The sequence below is a fragment of the Amblyraja radiata genome, chromosome 34, assembly GCF_010909765.2.
Source record: "Amblyraja radiata isolate CabotCenter1 chromosome 34, sAmbRad1.1.pri, whole genome shotgun sequence".
NCBI lineage: Eukaryota > Metazoa > Chordata > Chondrichthyes > Rajiformes > Rajidae > Amblyraja > Amblyraja radiata.
Window position 1 is genome coordinate 14,546,882 of NC_045989.1, and position 26,074 is coordinate 14,572,955.

The 26,074-nt window shown below is 47.5% G+C and overlaps 1 protein-coding gene across 1 annotated transcript; it reads left to right on the forward strand.

The window, feature by feature from the left end:
* The first annotated feature begins 3,327 nt into the window (after window positions 1-3,327).
* Window positions 3,328-25,805, forward strand: hdc (histidine decarboxylase). Its single transcript, XM_033050521.1, has 12 exons — window positions 3,328-3,355; window positions 8,476-8,648; window positions 9,639-9,752; window positions 10,603-10,725; window positions 12,380-12,514; window positions 13,446-13,589; window positions 18,670-18,736; window positions 20,897-21,059; window positions 21,372-21,462; window positions 21,886-21,984; window positions 23,213-23,314; window positions 24,854-25,805. The coding sequence occupies exons 1-12, from the start codon at window positions 3,328-3,330 to the stop codon at window positions 25,055-25,057; spliced, it is 1,443 nt and encodes a 480-aa protein (XP_032906412.1). The 3' UTR covers window positions 25,058-25,805.
* Window positions 25,806-26,074: the final 269 nt, after the last annotated feature.

The following is a 26,074-nucleotide window of genomic DNA, read 5'->3' on the forward strand; positions in this document are numbered from 1 at the left end:
TACCCCTCACAATGGAGTCTCCCACTACAATGGCGTTGCCTGCCTTAGGCCTTTTTGCTTTTGGCTCAACAGCCCTATTCGCATCACAAGCCAGTCCGCCGCCCAGTGTAAACACCTCTTCTGTCCCGACAGCTTCTAAGTGGGTGAACCTGTTCACAAGAGGTACAACACCCGGGGACGTTGGCATTCCATGCTTCCCTCCCGTTCTCACTGTCTCCCACCTTCTCTCTTCCAGTACCTTAGGTGTAACAATCGTACTGTAGGACTTGTCGAGGAACGACTCAGTTTCTCGGACGAACCGGAGGTCATCCACTTGCTTCTCAAGTTCCCCAACATGGCCCTTCAGGAGCTCTACCTGGATGCACTTCTCGCATTTGTAGCAGCCAGAGGCACCAGCGGTGTCCTTGACCTCCCACATACTGCAAGCATCGCACTGAATCAGCTTGCCTGACATCTTCTTTCGTCTCTCCCTCTCAAGCGTATTGCGTGGTCTCCTCGCCAAAGACTCACACTTTATTCACAGGGCACTTCCCTCACAAGGCCGCTCACTCACTGCCGCTCGCTAAGAGCCGTCTTGCTTAAATTGACTGATAAATTGCCTGATTTACCAATTTACAAACCAAATTCCTGTTTTCAACTGTTTTCCCGGCACTGACTCACTTCTCTCCTCACACTTGGGCTAGAGCCAATCAGTCGTATCTCTTGCTAAACTCCTGCTGCTGTTGCTCCCAATACTACAGCAGTTCTGAATTTGCAGATGACACAAAGCTGCGTGGCAGTGTGAACTGCGAAGAGGATGCTAGGAGATTGCAGGGTGACTTGGACAGGTTGAGTGAGTGGGCAGATGCATGGCAGATGCAGTATAATGTAGATAAATGTGAGGTTATCCACTTTGGTGGCAAGAACAAGGAGGCAGTTTATTATCTCAATGGTGTCAGATTAGGAAAAAGGGAAATACAACGAGACCTGGGTGTCCTTGTACACCAGTCACTGAAAGGAAACATGCAGATACAGCAGGCAGTGAAGAAAGCTGATGGCATGTTGGCCTTCATAACGAGAGGATTTGAGTATAGGAGTAAAGAGGTCCTTCTGCAGCTGTACAGGGCCATAGTGAGACCACATCTGGAGTATTGTGTGCAGTTTTGATCTCCTAATTTGAGGAAGGACATCCTTGCTATTGAGGCTGTGCAACGTAGTTTCATTAAGTTAATCCCTGGGATGGCGGGACTGTCATATGAGGAAAGATTGGAATGACTGGGCTTGTATTCACTGGAATTTAGAAGGATGAGAGGGCATCTTATAGAATCATATAGAATTATATGTAGATATATTTTTCCTGCTAGATGCAGGAAAAATGTTCCCAATGTTGGAGGAGTCTAGAACCAGGGGCCACAGTCTAAGAACAAAGGGGAGGCCATTTAAAACTGAGATGAGAAAAAACATTTTCACCCAGAGAGTGGTGAATTTGTGGAATTCTCTGCCACAGTAGAGGCCAATTCACTGGATGAATTTAAAAGAGAGTTAGATAGAGCTCTAGAGCCTAATGGAATCAAGGGACATGGGGAGAAGGCAGGCACATGTTACTGATTCTGGATGATCAGCCATGATCACAATGAATGAGGGGCTAAATGGCCCTTTTGGCACCTATTTTCTATGTTTCTATATGCTTCATTTTTTTGTCTGAATTTACACTATTTCTCGTCATCCAAGATTTGCCAGATCTTGGCATTAGTGGAACGCGCTGGTCCTGAATACTGATCAGTTGGTCTATAAATAATTCTCACAGGCCCAATGTGGACTTATCCAGCAATAGTGGCAGTGAAAGTGCTGGAATCCAATGAATAGAAAAGAATAAAATTGAATATAGTCAACGTGAATTTGTGAAAAGAAAATCGTCTGACTAATACTATAATGACTGAGTTATAGACGTAGAATCAGACCATTCGGCAGTCTGTGTCCAATCTGGCCAATGGGCGTTCATCCATATTAATGCACCTTCCAGCTCGTCTACACACTTCCTAAGGCATCACGGTGGTGCAGCGGTAGAGATGTCTTACAGCGCCAGAATCCTGACTTCAGGTGCTGTCTGTACGGAGTTTTATGCTCTTTTTGTGACCGCGTGGATTTTCTCCGGATGCTCCAGTTTCTTCCCACATCCCAAAGACGTGCAGATTAATAGGTTAATTGGCTTCTGTAAATTATTTCTAGTCTGTAGGATAGAACTAGTGATCGTTGAGTAATGAATGCACAGTGCGCCGAAGGGCGTATTTCCGCTTTGTATCTCGAAAACAAAACTAAATGCTGTCGGTGGCTGCAGGCTACTAATTCTTACTCTTAGATCTTTCACCAGCCCCACCCCCATCCTCCAACCCATCACCTTTATCCCCATTCATCGCCCACCAACTTGATTCCATATTTCCCATCCCAGCTCGCGCAGTTTCCATAATATACACCAGGATGCAGGACAGAATGCCACAGGAGATCCTTCTTCCCTGTGAAACTGTACATCTCCTTCCCCTTCTGTCGTGGGGTAGACTGAGACTGAGACTGAACCCCCCCCCCCCCCCCCCCCCCCCCCAATCCCTCCCAATCTTTGCACATCCCCAATCATTTCCACTCGTCACTTTAATTTCATGTTTCATGTATTTTTAGTTCTTGTGTTTTTATGACTGTTGGCAGATCCTGGGATCAATAAAGTTGTATCGTATTGTATCTGGTAATTCCTCCGACCACCCCCACCGCCCCGTGACTTCAAATCCCACCCTATCCCGCTACTGGCATCAGTTCCTGGTTCGTTCACAGCTCTACGGCTTCAAGTCATCTTGCCTTCACCATTAAAGAACTGTGAAGGTTCTCTTGACCCAAACTCAACCCCCCCCCCCCTATCCCTCCAGCAACTCTCCCATCCCAACTTATCCCCTCCATCCTAATTATCTCCCCATCCCATCTATCCACTCCCATCGCCATCACCCCCTCCCTCCCACCCAAAACAGTTCCTTCATCCCAACCAGCCCCACACAACGCCAACACTGTGTGATCCATCCACAAATCACCACTCCTTGTCGATGCCCTCTGTCCCATCCCACCATCATCATCCCTCACCCCCAGCCCCCACTCTGCCCCTCACCTCATTCAATGGGACGAGGCTTTGAATTCCGGGAAAACCCAAGGGGCGAAGCTAGTCCCCTTCCATGGCGCCACCGGCCCCTCCCCATCTCCCCGGGGCGGGCGGGCGGGGCGGGCGGGGCCTCTCGGAGATGGGCGGCGGCCACTCACGGGGATTTATAGCGGGCGAGGCCGCCGCAGCCGGGGCGTGTGAAGAAGGCGATGGATCGGGACGAGTACCGGCGTCGTGGTGAGTCCCCAGCTTCTGCTCCCCGACCCCCGTCTCCTGCCCTGTCCCACCCAGAGGACCGCGGCCACTCTGCCCTGCGGTGCTGTCCCAGGACTCCGGGAAACCTGCCAGCGCGGCGCTCCCTCGGTACCGCTCGTCTGCGCGGCGTTGTCGGCGAAGCCTGGTTGAGGAGGGAGGTTGACTTGGCGGTGAAGGTGAAGTATTGGCGCCAATATCCCAGGGGTGTGACTGCGCGTTTGTAAACTCCGCTCCCCATCTGCTTCACCCTTTTAACTCGTTGAGTCTAGTTTAGTTTAGAGATGATACAGCGCGGAAACAGGTCACCCCGCACATTAACACAATCCACACACTCGGGACAATTTACATTTATACCAAACCGATTCACCTGGCGTGGAAGGAAAACTGAAGATCTCGGAGGTCTCGGGGAGAACGGACAAACTCCGTACAGACAGCACCTGTAGTCGGGATCGAACCCGGGTCTCTGGCGCTGTGAGACAGCAGCTCTATCGTTGCGCCACCGTGCTCCCCTCAACTCGCTCCTTTGCCTTTTCGTGGATGAGCCAGAGATTGCGACAGAGAGAAGTAACTTATATTCCGCGGTTGTGTTGCCGGAGTTCACTCGCAAACCTACCCCAGACCCTCCATTCCTGACGTCATTCTATCTTCAACCCCCACACCCCTCTTGGCCAGAGTCCGTTAGGGTGGTTGGTGGCTTGCAGAGCACCCTAGGATGGTGGGGGTGCTCTCATGCACCTGCTGCCCTTGACCTGCTTCCAAGCAGGATGTTGCTTTGGGAAATGAGCCATGACCACAAGAATCCCAGCATCTGACCTGCTCTCGTGTGGGTGGCATCCATGCAGCTAGTTCATTGAGCCTCTGGTCAATGGTAACCCCAGAATATTGATTACGTTAATACAGAAATAATTTAATTGTTCTCTCTTAAACATATGACAGTAAAACACTCTTGACTCTTGATGAGTTGCACTTGCTGATGGTGGTTAGACTTTCTCTTTTTGGAGTTAGTTATTGCCTGGCAGTTTTGTGTGAAACCTGCCTGTCTGTCCCAGCCTGAATGTTATTTGTTATTGCGTTTTGCTGTATGCAGTCATAGATACTCCCTTGGTGTTGTGTTAGATAAAAATCACCGGATTCAGCCAACAGTTTGATTCACAAAGTAAAATATTACCCTATCAAATAAGGCACATACACTCACTTAAAGGGTTGCGGTGGATATGCAATTGGCATATTTAAATATCGCATGGATGAATTACTACAATTATTCATCCCTATCTGGCGTAAAAAATAAAACAGGGAAGGCGGCTCAACCGTAGCTAATGAGGGAAATTGGGGAAAGTGTTAAATCCAAGGAAGAGGCATATAAATTGGCCAGAGGAAGCAGCAAACTGGGAGAAATGTAGAATTCAACAGATGAGGACAAAGGGGTTAATTAAGAGGGGGGAAATAGAGCATGAAAGAAAGCTTGCAAGGAATGTAAAAACTGACTGTAAAAGCTTTTTTAGATATGTGAAGAGGAAAAGATTAGTGAAGACAAATGTAGGTCCATTACAGTCTGAAACAGGTGAATTTATAATGTGGAAACAAGAAAATGGCAGACCAGTTAAACAAGAACTTTGATTCTGTCTTCATTAAGGAAGACACAATCTCCCAGAAATACTAGAGGACCAAAGATCTAGCGTGACGGAGGAACTGAAGGAAATTCACAAGAGTCATGAAATGGTGTTGGGTAAACTGTTGGGACTGAAGGTAGATAAATCCCCAGGGCCTGATGGTCTGCATCCCAGGGTACTCAAGGAGGTAGCCCTAGAAATCGTGGATACATTGGTGATCATTTTCCGATGTTCTATAGACTCTGGATCAGTTCCTGTAGACTGGAGGGCAGCTAATGGAACCGCACTTTTTAAGAAAGGAGGGAGAGAGAAAACAGGGAATTATAGACCAGTTAACATAGAAACATAGAAACATAGAAATTAGGTGCAGGAGTAGGCCATTCGGCCCTTCGAGCCTGCACCGCCATTCAATATGATCATGGCTGATCATCCAACTCAGTATCCCGTACCTGCCTTCTCTCCATACCCTCTGATCCCCTTAGCCACAAGGGCCACATCTAACTCCCTCTTAAATATAGCCAATGAACTGGCCTCGACTACCCTCTGTGGCAGGGAGTTCCAGAGATTCACCACTCTCTGTGTGAAAAAAGTTCTTCTCATCTCGGTTTTAAAGGATTTCCCCCTTATCCTTAAGCTGTGACCCCTTGTCCTGGACTTCCCCAACATCGGGAGCAATCTTCCTGCATCTAGCCTGTCCAACCCCTTAAGGATTTTGTAAGTTTCTATAAGATCCCCTCTCAATCTCCTAAATTCTAGAGAGTATAAACCAAGTCTATCCAGTCTTTCTTCATAAGACAGTCCTGACATCCCAGGAATCAGTCTGGTGAACCTTCTCTGCACTCCCTCTATGGCAATAATGTCCTTCCTCAGATTTGGAGACCAAAACTGTACGCAATACTCCAGGTGTGGTCTCACCAAGACCCTGTACAACTGCAGTAGAACCTCCCTGCTCCTATACTCAAATCCTTTTGCTATGAAAGCTAACATACCATTCGCTTTCTTTACTGCCTGCTGCACCTGCATGCCCACTTTCAATGACTGGTGTACCATGACATCCAGGTCTCGCTGCATCTCCCCTTTTCCTAGTCGGCCACCATTTAGATAATAGTCTGCTTTCCTGTTTTTGCCACCAAAATGGATAACCTCACATTTATCCACATTATACTGCATCTGCCAAACATTTGCCCACTCACCCAGCCTATCCAAGTCACCTTGCAGTCTCCTAGCATCCTCCTCACAGCTAACACTGCCCCCCAGCTTCGTGTCATCCGCAAACTTGGAGATATTGCCTTCAATTCCCTCATCCAGATCATTAATATATATTGTAAATAGCTGGGGTCCCAGCACTGAGCCTTGCGGTACCCCACTAGTCACTGCCTGCCATTGTGAAAAGGACCCGTTTACTCCTACTCTTTGCTTCCTGTTTGCCAGCCAGTTCTCTATCCACATCAATACTGAACCCCCAATGCCGTGTGCTTTAAGTTTGTAAACTAATCTCTTATGTGGGACCTTGTCGAAAGCCTTCTGGAAGTCCAGATACACCACATCCACTGGTTCTCCCCTATCCACGCTACTAGTTACATCCTCGAAAAATTCTATAAGATTCGTCAGACATCATTTACCTTTTGTAAATCCATGCTGACTTTGTCCAATGATTTCACCACTTTCCAAATGTGCTGCTATCCCATCTTTAATAACTGACTCTAGCAGTTTCCCCACTACCGATGTTAGACTAACTGGTCTGTAATTCCCCGTTTTCTCTCTCCCTCCCTTCTTAAAAAGTGGGGTTACGTTTGCTACCCGCCAATCCTCAGGAACTACTCCAGAATCTAAAAGAGTTTTGAAAGATTATTACTAATGCATCCACTATTTCTGGAGCTACTTCCTTAAGTACTCTGGGATGCAGCCTATCTGGCCCTGGGGATTTATCGGCCTTTAATCCATTCAATTTACCCAACACCACTTCCCGGCTAACCTGGATTTCACTCAATTCCTCCAACTCCTTTGACCCGCGGTCCCCTGCTATTTCCGGCAGATTATTTATGTCTTCCTTTGTGAAGACGGAACCAAAGTGGTTATTCAATTGGTCCGCCATATCCTTGTTCCCCATGATCAACTCACCTGTTTCTGACTGCAAGGGACCTACATTTGTTTTAACTAATCTCTTTCTTTTCACATATCTATAAAAACTTTTGCAGTCAGTTTTTATGTTCCCTGCCAGTTTTCTTTCATAATCTATTTTTCCTTTCCTAATTAAGCCCTTTGTCCTCCTCTGCTGGTCTCTGAATTTCTCCCAGTCCTCCGGTATGCTGCTTTTTCTGGCTAATTTGTACGCATCATCCTTCGCTTTGATACTATCCCTGATTTCCCTTGTTATCCACGGATGCACTACCTTCCCTGATTTATTGGACCCCCCTTAACCGGACATTGGTAGTGGGGAAGCTGCTTGTCGATTATTAAAGATGTAATAGCAGTGCATTAGGAACACAGTGACAGGATCGGTCAAAGTCAGCATGGATTTAAGAAGGGGAAATCATGCTTGACTAATCTTCTGGAATTTTTTTAGGCTGTAACAAGTAGAATGGATAAGGGAGGGCCAGTGGATATGGTGTATCTGGACTTTCAAAAAGCTTTTGACAAGGTCCCACACAAGAGATTGATATGTACATGGTATTGGGGGTTGTGCATTGACATGGATAGAGAACTGGTTGGCAGGCAGGAAGTAAAGAGTAGGAATTAACGGGTCCTTTTCAGAATGGCAGGCAGTGACTAGTGGGGTGCTGCAAGGTTCAGTGCTGGGATTGCAGTTATTTGCAATATATATATTAACGATTTAGACAAAGGACACAAAGCTGGGTGGCAGAGTGAGCTGCGAGGGGAATGCCATGAGGCTGGAGGGTGACTTGGTGAGTGGGCAGATGCATGGCAGATGCAGTATAATATGGATAAATGTGAGGTTATCCACTACGGTGGCAAGAACAAGAAGACAGATTATTATCTGAATGGTGTCAGATTAGGAAAAGGGGAGGTGCAATGAGACCTAGGTGTCCTTGTACATCAGGCACTGAAAGTAAGCATGCGGGTACAGCAGGCAGTGAAGAAAGCCAATGATGGGTATGGAGGAGAGGATGGGTGCAGAAAGGAGGTTTGGGTGCGGGAGGGTTGAAAGAGAATGCATGGAAGGGGTGGGTGTAGATGGGGATGGGTGGTGAGCGATATGGAGGTTTGAGGGTTTAGATGGGGAAAGGTTGAGTAGAGGTACAGATGATTGGGGAAGGGTGAAGATAGGGGTTGGGAAATTGTGTGAGAGATTGTGTTTGGATAGTGGTGTGGGGGAGAAGTGGTCGGGTAATGGGATTAGGGAGTGAGTGTGTTGGGGAGAATAGGTTGGAATCGTTATCTGGGGTAGGAGAGGTGAGGAGGGTTGGTGATAGGTGTGGCAGTGGTGGTCGAGCTGGAGTGACCCTGTGACGTGTTCCGGTCTCTCCCCAGGGAAGGAGCTGGTGGATTACATCGCTGAGTATCTGAGCACGTTGAGGGAGCGCCGCGTCTGTCCCGATGTGAAGCCCGGCTACTTGGCCCTGCTGCTCCCAACCTCCCCACCCCAGGAGCCTGAGGCTTGGAGCAGCATCTTCAGTGACGTCGAGAGGCTCATCATGCCCGGGGTAGAGCACTCTTGTCTCACTCACCCACCCCCAGCACCCCTCTTCCTGCCCAGCACCCCGCCCAATCCCCACAGTCCTGTCCCCACACCCAGCACCCCACCCCCCCAGCACCCCACCCCCCCAGCACCCCACCCCCAGCACCCCACCCCCAGCACCCCCCAGCACCCCACACCCCCCCAGCACCCACCCCCCACACCTCCCCACACCCCACCCCCCAGCACCCCACACCCCCCCAGCACCCCACACCCTCCCACCCCACACCCCCCAGTCACCCCACCCCTCGTGCCCAATCACCCCACCCCCCCCCACACCACCTCACCCCCCACACCTCCCCACCACCTCCCCACCCCCGCACAACCTCCCCACCCCACATACCTCCCACCGCCCCCACACCTCCCCAGCACCCCACCCCCCCCACACCTCCCCACCCCCCCCACACCTCCCCCACCCCCCACACCTCCCCAGCACCCCACCACCAGCACCCCTCCCCACCCCCCCACACCTCCCCACCCCCCCACACCTCCCCAGCACCCCACCCCCCCACACCTCCCCACCCCCCCACACCCCCCCAGCACCCCACCACCAGCACCCCTCCCACAGCCCAGCCACCCATCCCCCACCCTTCCACACACGGTTCTTTGTGTCAGGGACAAGGATCTGGGGGAGCTCGGTGCCTGGGGATGTGGATGGGGATAGGGGCGTCAGGCTCACAGGGACAGGTGGTGGCTGGGGGCGAGGGTGGGGTGGCTGATGTTGGAGATGGGACAGAGGGTGGTCAGTGTTTGGGGGCGGCTGGTGTCTCGGGATGGGGATGGGAACGGTCATTGTCTGTGTCCGAGGACGGTATGTGGGGATGGCCAGGCTCCCAGGGGGAGGTGGCGTCTGGGGGCGAGGGTGGGGACGGATGATGTCTGGGGATGTGGCAGCTGGTGCCCTGGGGTGGGCAAGTTCAGAGCAGGTCTCTAACTCTGCCTCTCTCTCCTGCTGCAGCTGGTCCACTGGCAGAGCCCACACATGCACGCGTACTTTCCCGCTCTCACGTCCTGGCCCTCGCTGCTCGGCGACATGATGGCAGACGCCATCAACTGCCTGGGCTTCACTTGGGTAAGAATCACTCCGAGCTGGAGAGGACGGTCAGCGAAAAGGTGACGAGGGAAAGAAAGCATTGGTAGGAGTAGTGCTCCGTCCCCAAATAGTGGCACAGAGTAGGAAAGAGCAGTACTCATCAGTAGTGGGGTTTATCAAAAGAGCAGGACAATAACAATGGAGGTCTTTAATCTTTCTGTAGATGTATTAATCAAGTTGGAAATGGTAGCCCTGAGAATGATTTCATACTCAGGATAATTTCCTAGAGCAATTCGTTCAAGTTCAAGTGAGTTTATTGTCATGTGTCCCTGATAGGACAATGAAATTCTTGCTTTGCTTCAGCACACAGAACATAATAGGCATTGACTACAAAACACATGAATAAATAAACTGATTAAGTGCAAATAACAGATAATGGGTTATTAATGTTCAGAGTTTTGTCCGAGCCAGGTTTAATAGCCTGATGGCTGTGGGGAAGTAGCTATTCCTGAACCTGGTCATTGCAGTCTTCAGGCTCCTGTACCTTCTACCTGATGAGTGTGTGGCCAGGATGGTGTGGGTCTTTGATGATACTGCCAGCCTTTTTGAGGCAGCAACTTCGATAAATCCCCACGATGGAAGGAAGGTCAGAGCCGATGATGGACTGGGCAGTGTTTACTACTTTTTGTGGTCTCTTCTGGAGAATGAAGCAGAAAAAACAGTCTTGGGAAATCAACTGTTTTCATGTAACCTCCCTATAGTAATCAGGACCAATATCTGTTAAGAGATCAGTGACACTTGAGATTAGTGTAGGGACGTTTTGGAGAGGGTGGTGAATCTGTGCCCTGAATATTCGTGGAATCACTGATGGACTGTTTTTGATTTGCAGGCCTCGAGCCCCGCCTGCACGGAGCTGGAGATAAGCATGATGAACTGGCTGGCGGTGATGCTGGGGCTCCCTGATCACTTCTTGCACCATCACCCCAACAGCAGTGGGGGTGGAGTGCTGCAGGTACCACGCGACCCCTCCCAGTGTCCAGCTCTCCTTCCTGACATACTATGCTCAGTCGGCGATACATTTGTGCCTTTCTCCCTGATTTTCTCCCACTCAGTGTCCGGACGTGACTGTTCTAGTACACACTCAGGCACTGACTAACTGCAATGAGGTTTCAACAATCCCTCTTGGAATAATTGAACCAAACTGTTTGTAATTTGTGCAAAGAATAGATTGAGGGAAAGTTGGGGAAGGATTTATTTGGGGGGGAATGTACCTTCTCAGCTGGCCTTGGCTTCCATCTTTTGCAAATGTGATTGGACATTGGCTTCTTGCTGCTGCCCCAAACCCTCTGCTGGTGGGACCCGAGTTGGTGCTGCCATGAGCAGCACAGGGCCTGGCTCAGGGTGGACTGCCCATCTCCCCAACAAAGGGACTTCCTATAGCTGGCATCAATCATAGGACAAGATGGGAACTTTCCATTAACCTGAAATAACTGCTTCTGGTTAGATATTGAACAAAATTATCCCAAATGTCTTTCATTGTGAAAACTTATGAAGACAGAAGGCAGGCAATTGTGCCGATCTAACATAAAATGAGCGATTCCCACTTCCCGAGTCTTCGCCCACTTACCCGCTGAGCATGGCTGTTCTAGTACACATCCAGGCACTGTCTAAACTTGGGATGGCATCTGTTCTCCCTCCTCGCATTAAGTGGGTTCCAGACCCTAACCTCTCTCTGCATGAAAAAAACATTGCTCTACGTCTTATACTTCCCATTCCAAGGTTGGAAATGATCTAATCCCAACGACATCCTTGTAAACCTTCTGTGTAGCGTCATCACACTCTTGCCGTATGGTAACCAGAACTCTGCATTGTGCTCCACCAGTGGTCTAACTGGAGCTTTATTCACATCTGTGCAGGCTCTTGTATTTTATGACTGTCCCACAAGAGCAAATCTCCTGTTTGCCTTCCTTCTCTCCCTAACCCTCACACGCTGGGCACATGTGGAGTTTTGTAGTGGGATCCCTTAGTTTCTCCATTTATCAGTATCCCATTTCTCATGTTTCCCCAACATTGTTTGTCCTCCCCAAATGCACCCTCACACTTCTCCAAACTACCACCCAGTGTCCATCTAGCCAGTCTGTCAATATCTTCCTGCAGATAAGAAACTATTTCCTCGCTCGCAGTGACATGGCCAAATTTAATTCAAGAAAACAAGCTGCCAGCCTGCTCTAGATCCCAGGTGCCCTAACCTTTTGGACCAGCCCACCATGCAGTAACTCGGTCAAGTGCTTTACTAAGGTCACTAAGCTGATTTCTATCCAAATCTGTCCATTTCCCATTGGGATTCTGCTGCCTTTCACTTTTCTGAGCATTCCGTCACGTGGAGCCTTGCCAACGTGGCGGAAATCTATGTAGAATACCTCTGATATGCCATCCTAATCAAATCTTTTCCTCCTTTCCCCAGAAAATTCAACTGGGATGTAATTTGGCCTGTTGAATGTAGAGCATCTCTGACTTTGATTTGATCCATGGAAACCAATAATTGGGGGGTGAGAAAGGGCAAAACCTACTGAGACGTGTGGCTTATCTGCGATCTCTACTGTAATCTAGTCACTAAATGTGAGAGTTGAGAGGACATGTGTTAACTTGGATTGTATATGCGACAGAGCACAGTCAGTGAGTCAACATTGGTCGCCATGCTGGCTGCGAGAAAAGCAAAGATCGCGGAGCTGAAATCCAGTGACCCTGGTGCGGAAGATGCTGTGCTCGCCTCCCGACTTGTCGCATATGCCTCTGACCAGGTAAGTCTTCCCTCCACTACTCTTCTGATCTTTCTGCTCCCTATGTAAACTCAGTAAAGATTCATTTCCAGATCATCAATTCCAGTCGATACTACAGCAGTCTGATATGTCATGAACAAATTTGATGCAGTTATTCCAACTTCACTTAGAGGTAACACTCAAATCCATAATCGCTTCCTCTTTGCTGCTCATAACAACAATGGTAGGAGTGACCATTGCATATTCCTTAAAGAGACAAAATCCATCTTGACACCACGGACACTGCATATTGCTCTGTAGCATTACAGTCGTGTTTGATGGGATAAACTCAGGACTGATTTGGTAGCTCAAAACGAGGCTTCCATGAGATCTTATGAACCATCAGCAGTGGAGTGTTTCACAGAACACAAAGCAGTGGTAAGGCTGCACTTGTATTGTGTTTAGTTTTGGTTACCCTGCTATAGGAAAGATGCCATTAAGGTGGAAATGGGGCAGAGAAGATTTATGGGGATGCTGGCAGAACTCGAGGGCTGAGCTATAATGTGAAGTTGGACAGGCGGGACTCAATTCCTTGGAATGCAGGAGACTGAATCTTATACAGTTGATCTTATAAAGTTATTTAAAGCATGAGAGGAATACAGAGGGTAAATGCACAGTCTTTCTCCTAGAGAAGGATAATCAAGAACCATAGGGAACAGGTTTAATGTGAGGGGGACCCAAGGGCAAAATGTTCACACATGGGTGTATGGAACATGCTGCCAGAGGAAATAATTAAGGCATGTATAATAATAACATTTAAAGGACATTTGGATAGGTTTGGAGGGATACGAGCCAAACGCGGACAAATGCAACTATCGTAGATGAAGTATCTTGGTCTGCATTCACAAGTTGGGCTGAAGGGCCTGTTTCCATACTCTATCACTCTGACAGATCATGTAACTTTTTTTGGAAGGCTCACTCTTCGATAGAGAAAGGAAGATTGATCACTTTGGTAAAACTCCGCTTACTAGAGACTGATGAGGACTTCTCTCTACGAGCTAAGACCCTGATCCAAGCGTTGGAAGCAGATCGAAAACGTGGACTTGTTCCGTTCTTTGTAGGTTGGAAAATATTCCTTTTATTTTGTTGCTCCGTGAGATTTCTCTATTCTAAACTGTTCCAATAGGCCACAGTAACATAAGCTGCTCTGTACTCCAGTGAAGTAGCGAATATTATTTTGTGAATTGTGACCAATATTTCCTCATGTGAAACATTGATTCTTGCATATGGTCAAAGACAAACTAACTAAACAAATACTTTACTTCTAGTTGGCTGTGAATAAACTTCAGAAAAGACTGAGTTTATGGAGTTGATGTGGGTGCTCAGCCGAACACAACTCACCCCTGGGTGGGCACCAAATGCTGGAGTAACTCGGTGGGTAGGCAGCATCTCTGGAGAGAAGAAATGGGCGACGTTTCAGGTTGAGACCCTTCTTCAGACTGATGTCAGGGGAGGGGGCAGGACAAAGATAGAATGTAGACAGTAAGACTAGTGGGAGAACTGGGAAGGGGGGGATGGAGAGGGAAAGCAAGGGCTATCTGAAGTTAGAGATGTCAATGTTCATACCGCTGGGGTGTAAACTACCCAAGTGAAATATGAGGTGCTGTTCCTCCAATTTGCACTGGGCCTCACTCTGACAATGGAGGAGGCCCAGGACAGAAAGGTCAGATTGGGAATGGGAGGGGAAGTTGAAGTGCTGAGCCACCGGGAGATCAGGTAGGTTAAGACGGACTGAGCGGAGGTGTTCTGTGAAACGATCGCTGAGCCTGCGCTTGGTCTCGCCGATGTAGAGTAGTTGACACCTGGAACAGCGGACACAGTAGATGAGGTTGGAGGAGGTGCAAGTGAACCTCTGCCTCAACTGGAAAGACTGTTTGGGTCCTTGGATGTAGTCGAGGGCAGAGGTAAAGGGACAGGTGTTGCATCTCCTGCAGTTACAGAGATAAGTACCTGGGGAGGGGGCGGTTTGGGCGGTAAGGGACAAGTTGACCAGAGAGGGAATGGTCACTACGGAAAGCAGAAAGGGGTGGAGATCGGAAGATGTGGCCAGCAGTGGGATCCCATTGGATGTGGCGAAAATGTTGGTGGATTATATGTTGTATGTAACGGCTGATGGGGAGGACAAAGGGGACTCTGCCTTGTTACGAATGGGGGTAGGGGGAATAAGAGCGGAGCTGCAGGATATCGTGGAGACCCTAGTGAGAGCCTCATCTATAATGGAAGAGGGGAACCCCGTTCCTAAAGAATGAGGACATCTCCGATGCCCTGGTATGGAACACCTCATCCTGGGTGCAGATGCGGCGTAGACGGAAGAATTGGGAGTAGGGGATAGTCTTTACAGGAAGCAGAGTGGGAAGAAGTGTTGTCAAGATAGCTATGAGAGTCAGTAGGTTTGTAGTTAGATGTTGATCAATAGTCTTTTACCTGTAGTGGAGACGGTGAGATCTAGAAACGATAGGGAAATGTCGGAGATGGTCCAAGTGGATTTGCGTGTAGGATGGAAATTAGCGATGAAGTTCGCATGATGGAAATTAGCGGGATGGAAATCCCTGTTCCGTGCATACACTGGCCCTATCCCCGAACTCTACCTCTGCTACATTGACAGCAGTGCTTTGGCAGGATAGATTAGAGGGCTCGTCTAGGGAGGCTATTTGGGTGGAACTGAGAAATGGGAAAGGGGTAGCAACACTTATAGGGGTGTATTATAGACCGCCAAATGGGGAGCGAGAATTGGAAGAGCAAATATGTAAGGAGATTGCAGATATTAGTAGTAAGCACAAGGTAGTGATTGTGGGAGATTTCAATTTTCCACACATAGACTGGGAAACACATTCTGTAAATGGGCTGGATGGGTTGGAGTTTGTAAAATGTGTGCAGGATAGTTTTTTGCAGCAATACATAGAAGTACCTACTAGAGAAGGGGCGGTGCTGGACCTCCTGTTAGGAAATGAGACGGGACAGGTGGCAGAGGTATGCGTTGGGGAACAGTTCGGGACCAGTGATCACAATACCATTAGTTTCAATATAATTATGGAGAGGGTCAGAACTGGACCTAGGGTTGAGATTTTTGATTGGAGAAAGGCTAACTTTGAGGAGATGCGAAAGGATTTAAAAGGAGTAAATTGGGACATTTTGTTTTATGGGAAAGATGTGGAAGAGAAATGGAGTACATTTAAAGGTGACATTTTAAGAGTACAGAATCTTTATGTCCCTGTTCGGTTGAAAGGAAATAGTAAAAATTGGAAAGAGACATGGTTTTCAAGGGAAATTGGACACTTGGTTCGGAAAAAGAGGGAGATCTACAATAATTATAGGCAGCATGGAGTAAATGAGGTGCTTGAGGAGTATAAAGAATGTAAAAAGAATCTTAAGAAAGAAATTAGAAAAGCTAAAAGAAGATATGAGGTTGCTTTGGCAAGTAAGGTGAAAGTAAATCCAAATGGTTTCTACAGCTATATTAATAGCAAAGGGATAACGAGGGATAAAATTGGTCTATTAGAGAGTCAGAGTGGACAGCTATCTGCAGAGCCAAATGAGATGGGGGAGATATTGAACAATTTCTTTTCTTCGGTATTCACCAAGGAGAAGGATATTGAATTATGTGACGTAAGGGAAACAAGTAGAGTAGCTATGGAAACTATGAGATTCAAGGAAGAGGAAGTACTGACACTTTTGAGAAATATAAAAGTGGATAAGTCTCCAGGTCCGGACAGGATATTCCCTAGGATATTGAGGGAAGTTAGTGTAGAAATAGCAGGGGCTATGACAGAAATATTTCAAATGTCATTAGAAACGGGAATAGTGCCGGAGGATTGGCGTACTGCGCATGTTGTTCCATTGTTTAAAAAGGGGTCTAAGAGTAAACCTAGCAATTATAGACCTGTTAGTTTGACGTCAGTGGTGGGCAAATTAATGGAAAGGATACTTAGAGATAATATATATAAGCATCTGGATAAACAGGGTCTGATTAGGAACAGTCAACATGGATTTGTGCCTGGAAGGTCATGTTTGACTAATCTTCTTGAATTTTTTGAAGAGGTTACTCGGGAAATTGATGAGGGTAAAGCAGTGGATGTTGTATATATGGACTTCAGTAAGGCCTTTGACAAGGTTCCTCATGGAAGGTTGGTTAAGAAGGTTCAATGGTTGGGTATTAATGGTGGAGTAGCAAGATGGATTCAACAGTAGCTGAATGGGAGATGCCAGAGTTTCTTTAGTAACTTGTCAGTTTCTTTGTTGAACTAAATTAAGGCGCATGTTGCAATCAAAAGCGCTTGAACAATTGGTTGGGAAGAAAGCCAAACTGTAAGAAAGACGACTGCGTTTGGTGGATGGTTGTTTGTCAGGTTGGAGGCCAGTGACTAGTGGGGTGCCACAGGGATCTGTGTTGGGTCCACTGTTGTTTGTCATGTACATCAATGATCTGGATGATGGTGTGGTAAATTGGATTAGTAAGTATGCAGATGATACTAAGATAGGTGGGGTTGTGGATAATGAAGTAGATTTTCAAAGTCTACAGAGAGATTTATGCCAGTTGGAAGAGTGGGCTGAAAGATGGCAGATGGAGTTTAATGCTGATAAGTGTGAGGTGCTACATCTTGGCAGGACAAATCAAAATAGGACGTACATGGTAAATGGTAGGGAATTGAAGAATGCAGGTGAACAGAGGGATCTGGGAATAACTGTGCACAGTTCCCTGAAAGTGGAATCTCATGTAGATAGGGTGGTAAAGAAAGCTTTTGGTGTGCTGGCCTTTATAAATCAGAGCATTGAGTATAGAAGTTGGGATGTAATGTTAAAATTGTACAAGGCATTGGTGAGGCCAATTCTGGAGCATGGTGTACAATTTTGGTCGCCTAATTATAGGAAGGATGTCAACAAAATAGAGAGAGTACAGAGGAGATTTACTAGAATGTTGCCTGGGTTTCAGCAACTAAGTTACAGAGAAAGGTTGAACAAGTTAGGGCTTTATTCTTTGGAGCACAGAAGGTTAAGGGGGGACTTGATAGAGGTCTTTAAAATGATGAGAGGGATAGACAGAGTTGACGTGGATAAGCTTTTCCCACTGAGAGTAGGGAAGATTCAAACAAGGGGACATGACTTGAGAATTAAGGGACTGAAGTTTAGGGGTAACATGAGAGGGAGCTTCTTTACTCAGAGAGTGGTGGCTGTGTGGAATGAGCTTCCAGTGAAAGTGGTGGAGGCAGGTTCGTTTTTATTATTTAAAAATAAATTGGATAGTTATATGGACGGGAAAGGAATGGAGGGTTATGGTCTGAGCGCAGGTATATGGGACTAGGGGAGAATACGTGTTCGGCACGGACTAGAAGGGTCGAGATGGCCTGTTTCCGTGCTGTAATTGTTATATGGTTATTATATGGTTATATTGACGATTGCTTTGGTGCTACCTCCTGCACCCATGCCGAACTCACTGACCTCATCAACTCCTGTTGGCTCAGCACTTCAACTCCCTGTCACATTCTCAATCTGACCTTTCTCTCCTGGGCCTCCTCCATTGCCAGAGTGAGGCCCAGCGCAAATTGGGGGAACATATTTCACTTGGGTAGTTTACACCCCAGCGGCATGAACATTGACTTCTCTAACTTCAGATAGCCCTTGCTTTCTCTCTCCATCCCTTTCCCCTTCCCAGTTCTCCCACTAGTCTTACTGTCTCCGCCTACATTCTATCTTTGTCCCACCCCCTCCCCTGACATCAGTTTGAAGAAGGGTCACGACCCGAAACGTCGCCCATTCCTTCTCTCCAGAGATGCTGCCTCACCCGCTGAGTTACTCCAGCATTTTGTGTCTACCATCGATTTATACCAGCATCTGCAGTTCTTTCTTACACATTTTATCAACCCTGGGTGGAATTGTCTATCCATTGATAATCCAGGTTTGGAGATATTTTCATGGGAGTCTCGACTTCAGCACCTTTGACTCAGAACCATGGGCCTGCACTCAAGGGTAGCTGATATGGGGAACTTTGCCTGTAACTGTGACCAGCAGTACTCAGACTCTCTGGCTGTCCCAGTTGTGGGTCACTGACGTGAAGTGATGAACACCTCCCGCATCACTGAATCAGAATCAGTCGGTGCCCAGCGGTCCTTGTTTGATGCCAGCCTTGCTTTGTTTTTCAGCTCTGTGCCACATTGGGAACAACTGGTGTGTGTGCCTTTGATTGCCTAAGCGAGCTTGGACCCCTCTGTGAGTTGCTGTTAGCTGAGTTGGTCAGAGTTTGTACATTTTTGGAAGCTTGGTTGTATTGGGATTTCATTCCTGCAGTCCAGTGACTGGAACTGTACTGAGAAAACCATTGGCAGGATTCCCCTCAACCATCTTGTGATTCAAAGCTGCTGCTCAGCTCACACCATCCACCTGGAAGTCCAGTGGACATGATCACTAACTACAAGAGCAATGGAGGGATGCCACAGAGAAACTGGAGTCAATTCAGTTACAGGAGGAGTGTGCAGACCATCTCCCAACCTTTAACAAGAAAACCAGAATGCCACCTGGATCAGTGGGTATTAGACATAATGAGAGATTGGACAAACTTGGGTTGATTTCTCTGGAATGTTTGAGGCTGAGGGGAAACCCGATAGAAGTGTTTAAAATTATGAGTATCATTGATAGGGTAGACAGTCAGAACTTTTTTTTCTCTGGGTGGAACGACCAAAGACTAGAGTGCACAGATTTAAGGTCGGGGAAAGAAAATTTAAAGGAGATATGCGAGGCAATGTTTATTTACACAAAAAGGAAGATGTTGCCTGGGATAGTGGTGGAGGCAGATACGATAGTAATGTTTAAGAACTGTTTAGATATGCAAATGTATATGCACTGAATGGATGGATATGAATGACGTGCAGGCAGAGAAGATTAGTCTAACTTGGCCTCAGGTTGGTTCATGTGGGCTAAGCAAAGGTGTTTCATCCAGTCTGTGTTTGGTCTCACCGATGTATAAGAGTGATGTATAAGAGTCCACATCATGAACTCTGCAACCACCCATCTCATCAGACACTTCCTGCCCCACCGATGGTAGTCTACACATCTCACATTGGCCTCCTCAGCCACCACTGAAGTGAGTGGAATCAGATCGACATGGAACCAGAGAGACTGCCCAGTGAAACAGTGCTGTGGCCAAACTAGCATAATCTCGGCGATTTTCTATTCCTGGCCTATAAAACACACAGCTCAAATGTCTGTTTAACCATTTTTTCTGTCAGCTGCCTTTGGGGACCAGTGCAGACCGAATCCAAGTTCTCTCTGCTCCTAAATACCTTGTAGCTGAATTAAATCAGGATTCAAGAGTGTTTTATTGTCCCAAGTGGGACCTATGGGGTCCCTGTCACACGGGAGGCCTGGTTCCCCCAACGCAACCTGTTCCCCAAGACAATATTCTCTCTCTCTCTCTTTCTATGTCTCTTGGCTTAGCCCCTCCCCCCGCCACACTGGTCTAAGAAATGCCATTGTGACGCCTCTCATAGCACAGTAACAATTATCCTGAGAATTTGGCCTTTTGAAATGTTTAAATATCAATAACGTGAAATATCTGAAGGAAACTTGATAGGAAGGACCACGGGACAAGGGTGCGTAAGGTGATGCAAAAATGTAGGCGCTAACGTGTACCGTTTTGGCGTAGGTCCCCTTTGTATTCCCAAATCTTGAGTTTTTAAGTTTAAAAAGGTAAAATTTCTTGTAAAATATAACATCAAATGTGAAGAAACTTGATACGAACGACAACGAAAATAAGCTGTCAGATTCTGCAAAACATTTAGCGCTATCGTGTACCGTTTTGGCGTAGTTCGTTGATCTGACAGACAGACAAACAAGACGAGACTTTTAATAGTATATAGATGTCCTGAAATGGAACAATGAAATAATGAAATTCTTACTTGCAGCAGCACAACTGAAATATACATATATTACTCTGTAAATACCATAGTAAACAACAAAAACAAATGTATATATATACACACACAAAACAAATAGTGCAAAGACAAAAACAATGCCCCCAAGTCTATGTCGTTTGAAAATTATTTTGCAGTTGCGTTTAATAGCCGGATGGTTGTAGGGAAGAAGCTGCTCCTGAACTTGGACATTACAGTTTTCAGGCTCCGATACCTTCGACCCGTTGGCAGCAGTGAAATGCGAGTGCCCTGGTTTATGGAAGGACCGTTATCGGATTATTCCAGAATGCTTCTCTCCCTCTGTTGGGATGGGCAGTACATGCATACGATACGTTTAGAGGGATATGGGTCAAACGCAGGCAGCTGGAACTAGTGCAGATGGGGCATGTTGGTCGGTGTGGGCAAGTCGGGCTGAAGGGGATGTTTCCACGCTGTGTGACTCTATGACTCTGGTCCCCAGGCGCCCAGGAGGGGGTCTGGCTTCACGTGGATGCTGCGTACGCGGGGACCGCCTTCTTGTGCCCCGAGTTCCGCACACACCTGCGGGGCGTGGAGTGGGCCGACTCCTTCACCTTTAATCCTGCCAAGTGGATGATGGTTCACTTCGACTGCGCGGCCTTCTGGTGAGGCCATCACCTTGACCACTCTGCTGATCAGCCTGCTCCCCGCCCGTCCCTCCACTTCAGCTCCTGATACGTCCGGCAATGGGCACAGCTCGGCCCCTACTCACGTCCACCCCCCACCACCACCACACACCACCACCACCACACACCATGCTCCTGCGCCTCCACTCCTGCGATCAATCCATCCCCGGCCACTCCCCCGTCGCCCCCACTCGCTGCTATCCCCCTGCGGCCACTCCCTCTGCTGCTATCCACCTGCGTCCATTCCACCCCCTCCCACCGTTGCTATCCCAATACTCCTCTCTTCCACAGGGTCAAAGACAAGTGGAAACTGCAGCAGACTTTCGGGGTGAACGCCGTGTACCTCCAGCACCCCAATTCGGGAACGACCGTGGACTTCATGGTGAGACTGGTGGGTGAGCGAGGGGAGGGAGGGGGGGGAGAGTCGATGGGAGGGCGGAGCTGCCTTCGACTGTTGTCTGTGTCGCTGGTTCTCCTGCAACAACGTTACCGGTGACTGGCTTCAGATTTCTCAATGGCACTCTCCTAGGTTCCTGTCCCCTTTGCAGTTGCAGCCGCCTTACCCCCCGACCCCATTCCCCGACCGGGAATCCAGCCGGTTCAACAATCCGCGCTGGGACCGGGCGCCCACTGTATTCACAGGACTTGGCCACGGTATTCCCGGGAGAGTGGAACCCATTACCCTTAGTATTCCCGGGAGAGCGGAACAAGGTGCCCGCGGTATTCCCAGCTGAACAGATTTGCTTTTACGCGCCGAAGTTTGTGTGAGCCTCGCCTTGTCTGGAAGCTCCTCTTATTCCCACAGAACTGGCAAATCCCGCTGAGCCGCCGATTCCGATCGCTGAAACTCTGGTTTGTGATCCGCTCGTTCGGGGTGCTCGGGCTACAGGCACACGTCAGGCATGTGAGTGTTGGCGGATCCCCGGCAAAGCCGCCGTGTCCCGGGCGCCGCTGTTTAGGGGAGGCGCGGGTCCGCGCTCCCAAGACCCGACCCTTGTTAAACCCGTTGCCCCAGTCAACAGCGTCGTTTCTGCCTCCGGTTATCGAGCAAACACGAACCTTGTTTATCCAATATCTATTTCCGAAAGACTTTGTGATGAAGGGTTGTGGGATGATTGGGCATTAGTAACAGGCTTCCTTTCATCTGTAGGAAGAAACTGCAGATGCTGGTTTAAACAGTAAATGCTGGCGTAACTCAGCGGGACAGGCAGCATCTCTAAAGAAAATGAATGGGTGACGTTTCGGGTCGAGGCCCTTCTAACCAATCAGTCTGAAACGTCGCCTATTTCCTTCGCTCCATAGATGCTGCTGCACCCGCTGAGTTTCTCCAGCAATTTTGTGTACCTTCAATCTTCCAGCATCTGCAGTTCCTTCTTGAACAGCCTGAAGAAGGGTCTCGACCCGAAACGTCAGTCATTTCTTCTCTCCAGATAGGCTGCCTGTCCCGCTGAGTTACTCCAGCATTTTGGGTCTATCGCCCTTTTATCTGGTGGGTAATCATTCTCCACAGTGAATGAAGGAAAGGCGCAGAGAGGGGAGCAGGAGCACAACTCTTTTCTTGAGCTTACATTGGTGGCTCTCTGAACCTGGGAGCTGGGCTTGGACGCATGCAGTGGCGATCCGAAGGAATGCTTTAAAGTGCCGGAGAATTTAAATCTGACTGTTTAACGTTTCCAGGGTGCTTGCACCTTTCAGGAAGTGAATATATTTTCGCCTCCAAGTGAGAGTTGGTTCTCGTCTTGGTCTTTTACTTTCCTGCAATCCGTTCTAATTCCCACTGACTATTGGAAGATGTAGTATAACCATAGAAAAGTGACCAGTAGAACTTAGAAATTAGAGATGAACCAGTAATGGTCTTCACATTAAAGCAAACATGCTGCCTCATTATTGCTTCCCACACAAAATCCAAGGCAATTTGGATTTGAATTTGCAGCCTGCCAGGAAAACCATCCAGTCACTTACCCTGGGTGTCTGTCAATAAGACTAGCCCCCAACGTGTAAAACTTTCAATAACCTGCCCATCCACTTTCCTCAAAGTCCCATTGCCTTCCTTTGCTCCTCCACATAAACTTTTGTTGTGCTGAATTTTAATGGATCAACAGTACTAACAGACGAATCTTCTCGATGAACAGGGTACAGAGATGGCAAAGTACTTCGAGTCCTTGGTTAGAAGTGATTCACGTTTTGAAATCCCAGCCAAGAGACACCTTGGGTTGGTGACTTTTCGTTTAGAGGTGAGGAAATTTATTACATATTAGTGAAAACCATTCAATGATGTGTCACTGCCTCTTGTATCTATGGTCATCAGCTGCAGCCTACATTAGAGGTATTGTAGTATCAGTTACTCACTGACTGCAGGATACAATACCAGACCTGCCCTGTGGTTGTGGTATTTACATGGCTGGTCCAGTTGAATTTCTAATCGGCTCACTTTCTACATCAATGCATCTTAAAGTCCTTCCATTTTATTGTATACTTTCCTCTTACATCTGACCTCCCAAAGTGCAACACTTCACACTTGTTTAGATTAAACTCTATCTGCCACTTCTCTGCCCATATGCCCTTAGTAAACAGAAAGTGATTCAAAGATTCTGTAGGAACATCCCTGAACAATTTCGAGATTTTCACACACCACTGGGAACAAGCATTGGGTCATCCCGTTTGGTATATCCGCATAAAACATGGTGCTCCTTCGTACAAGGATGGTAGAATGGAGGAAGCAAAGAAGAAAAGAGAATCTCAAAATCAAGAACTACTGTTGCTACGGATGCTACAACATCCTTATCCATCTGTTAAGGGAAATGGAGAGAAGGCAGGAACGAGGTACTGATTGTGGATGATCAGCCATGATCACATTGAATGGCGGTACTGGCTTGAAGGGCCGAATGGCCTCCTCCTGCACCTATTGTCACCTCTGTGAACTGAACCTTTGAGCCTATTTGATTTATATCCCAATTGATCTATATTCTGCTGCATCCTGACAACCTTCCTCACTATCCACAACTCCAATTTTTATGTCGTCTACAGACATACTAATCAGCCGATCCTATATTTTCATCCACGTGCATCTTACTGCACCTTTTATAGCTTTATGACTTCCTTCCTATAACTGCACACAATATGCCATGTGGTCTCACCAACATCTTATATAGCTACTAGACTAAATGGGACCCGTTGGGTCCCTGTCACACGGGAGGCCTGATCCCCCAACGCTACCTGTACCCCCAATACAATATTCCACCACTCACGCCTATCCCCTCCCATCAAATCCACCCCTCCCTGCACTTGCTTCCCAATGTCTCCCTTTTCTATAACACTTTCCAAGTCTGTGCCATTTACCGTGCAAGTTCTGCATTGGTTTAATTTACCAAAATGCATCACCTCACACTTGTTCAAATTAAGTTCCAGATGGTGAGTGCTGTGTCCTCATTATTGCACGGCGGGGGTGGTATGTGTTAAGTGTAGCTTTCTGTGCTAATTGGGATCAGTTCCAAGCACCACTGAGTCCAATCTGCCGGGTTTGCTCATCAGTTAAAAAATAATGCTGCTAATTAAATAAGTGGTAGAGAGTTGCTACAGAGAGCTATCAGTGGACACCATTCTCCTTGTTTGTGGGTTTGGGAATTCTCACACAGAAGGAGATGGATTGCAGCCCAGTGAAATTGCAAAGTGAGCCGAGTAGACAGGTCCCCACATATTGAAGCTGAATATGACGTTTTCTGCATTGATTGCTGGGATAATCGACAACCATTAATATTTGTTTGTATAAACAGGGAACAAACAGTTTGACTGAAGAACTCCTGCAAGAACTCATCCAATCGGGCACCATGTACTTAGTCCCAGCCACCATCAACAAGCTCTTCATCATCCGCTTTACCGTCACTTCTCAATTCACCACCAGTGGAGACATTCTGCGAGATTGGAATATCATCCAGCAAAGTGCAGACAAAGTCCTAACAAGAAATCCCCAACATTAGATGACCTCTTGAGCGATGGATTGGCCAAGTGCTAGATTTTGACAGCTTTCTACAAGGAGCCACATAAAAAGTAATTGCACGCGAGGTTCAGGTTAATATAGTGTCATGGGTCGGGGACTGGTTTTAGGATAGAGGGGTAGGGTAAGTGGGTCAGAAGAACATAAGAAACAGGAGCCGGGCTATCTGCTCCTTCAAGCCAGCTCCACCATTCGCCAAGATCACGGCTGATCTTCCACTTCCAACACTTCCACAGCACTGTCCCCACATCCGCTGCTTCCTGTTCGATCCACAAATCTATCAACCCGTCTACTGAGTGAACAGTGAATGAATTCCACTGCCCATCAGGACAGAACATACCAAAGATTTCTTAACTATTAAGTAGTTCCTCCTTACCTCAATCTTAAGTAGTTGTTCCCTTATTCTTAAACTGTGCTCGCTGGCTTTAGACAGTTCACACAGGGAAATAAATGTTCTTAAATCTAGACAATCGGCTCACAGCACCATGGATCCAGCATCACCGATGTCCGATACAGTCACAGTAAGACTTTGTCTCTTGCAATCAAATCCTCTCATTGTAATGACCAACATATCATTTGCTGTTCCAGGCACTCGTGTTGGCCTTCAGTAACTTGTGTAAAAGTACACCTGCGGCTCTCCAAACATCAACGTACCCACCCCCTCGCTGTTCAACAACTATGCACTTTTACTGCTTGGTGCAACAGACTCTCATTTTCTACATTATATTCCATTTGCCATGTCCTCACCCATTGCCTCAGCTTATCCATGTCCTATTTTACACTTTCCTTTCTACTCAATTCTGCCTAGTTTAATATCACCAGCAAACATGGAAACATGACATTTGATCACCTCAGCCAATTACTGATAGATTGTGAACAGCTGCAGCCCGAGCAGTAACTCCTCTTGTACCCATTGGTCACAGCAGCCAACTTGATTTATCGGTATTTATTTATACCACTCTTTGCTTTCTGTCCGACACTAATTTTCAATCCATTGTAG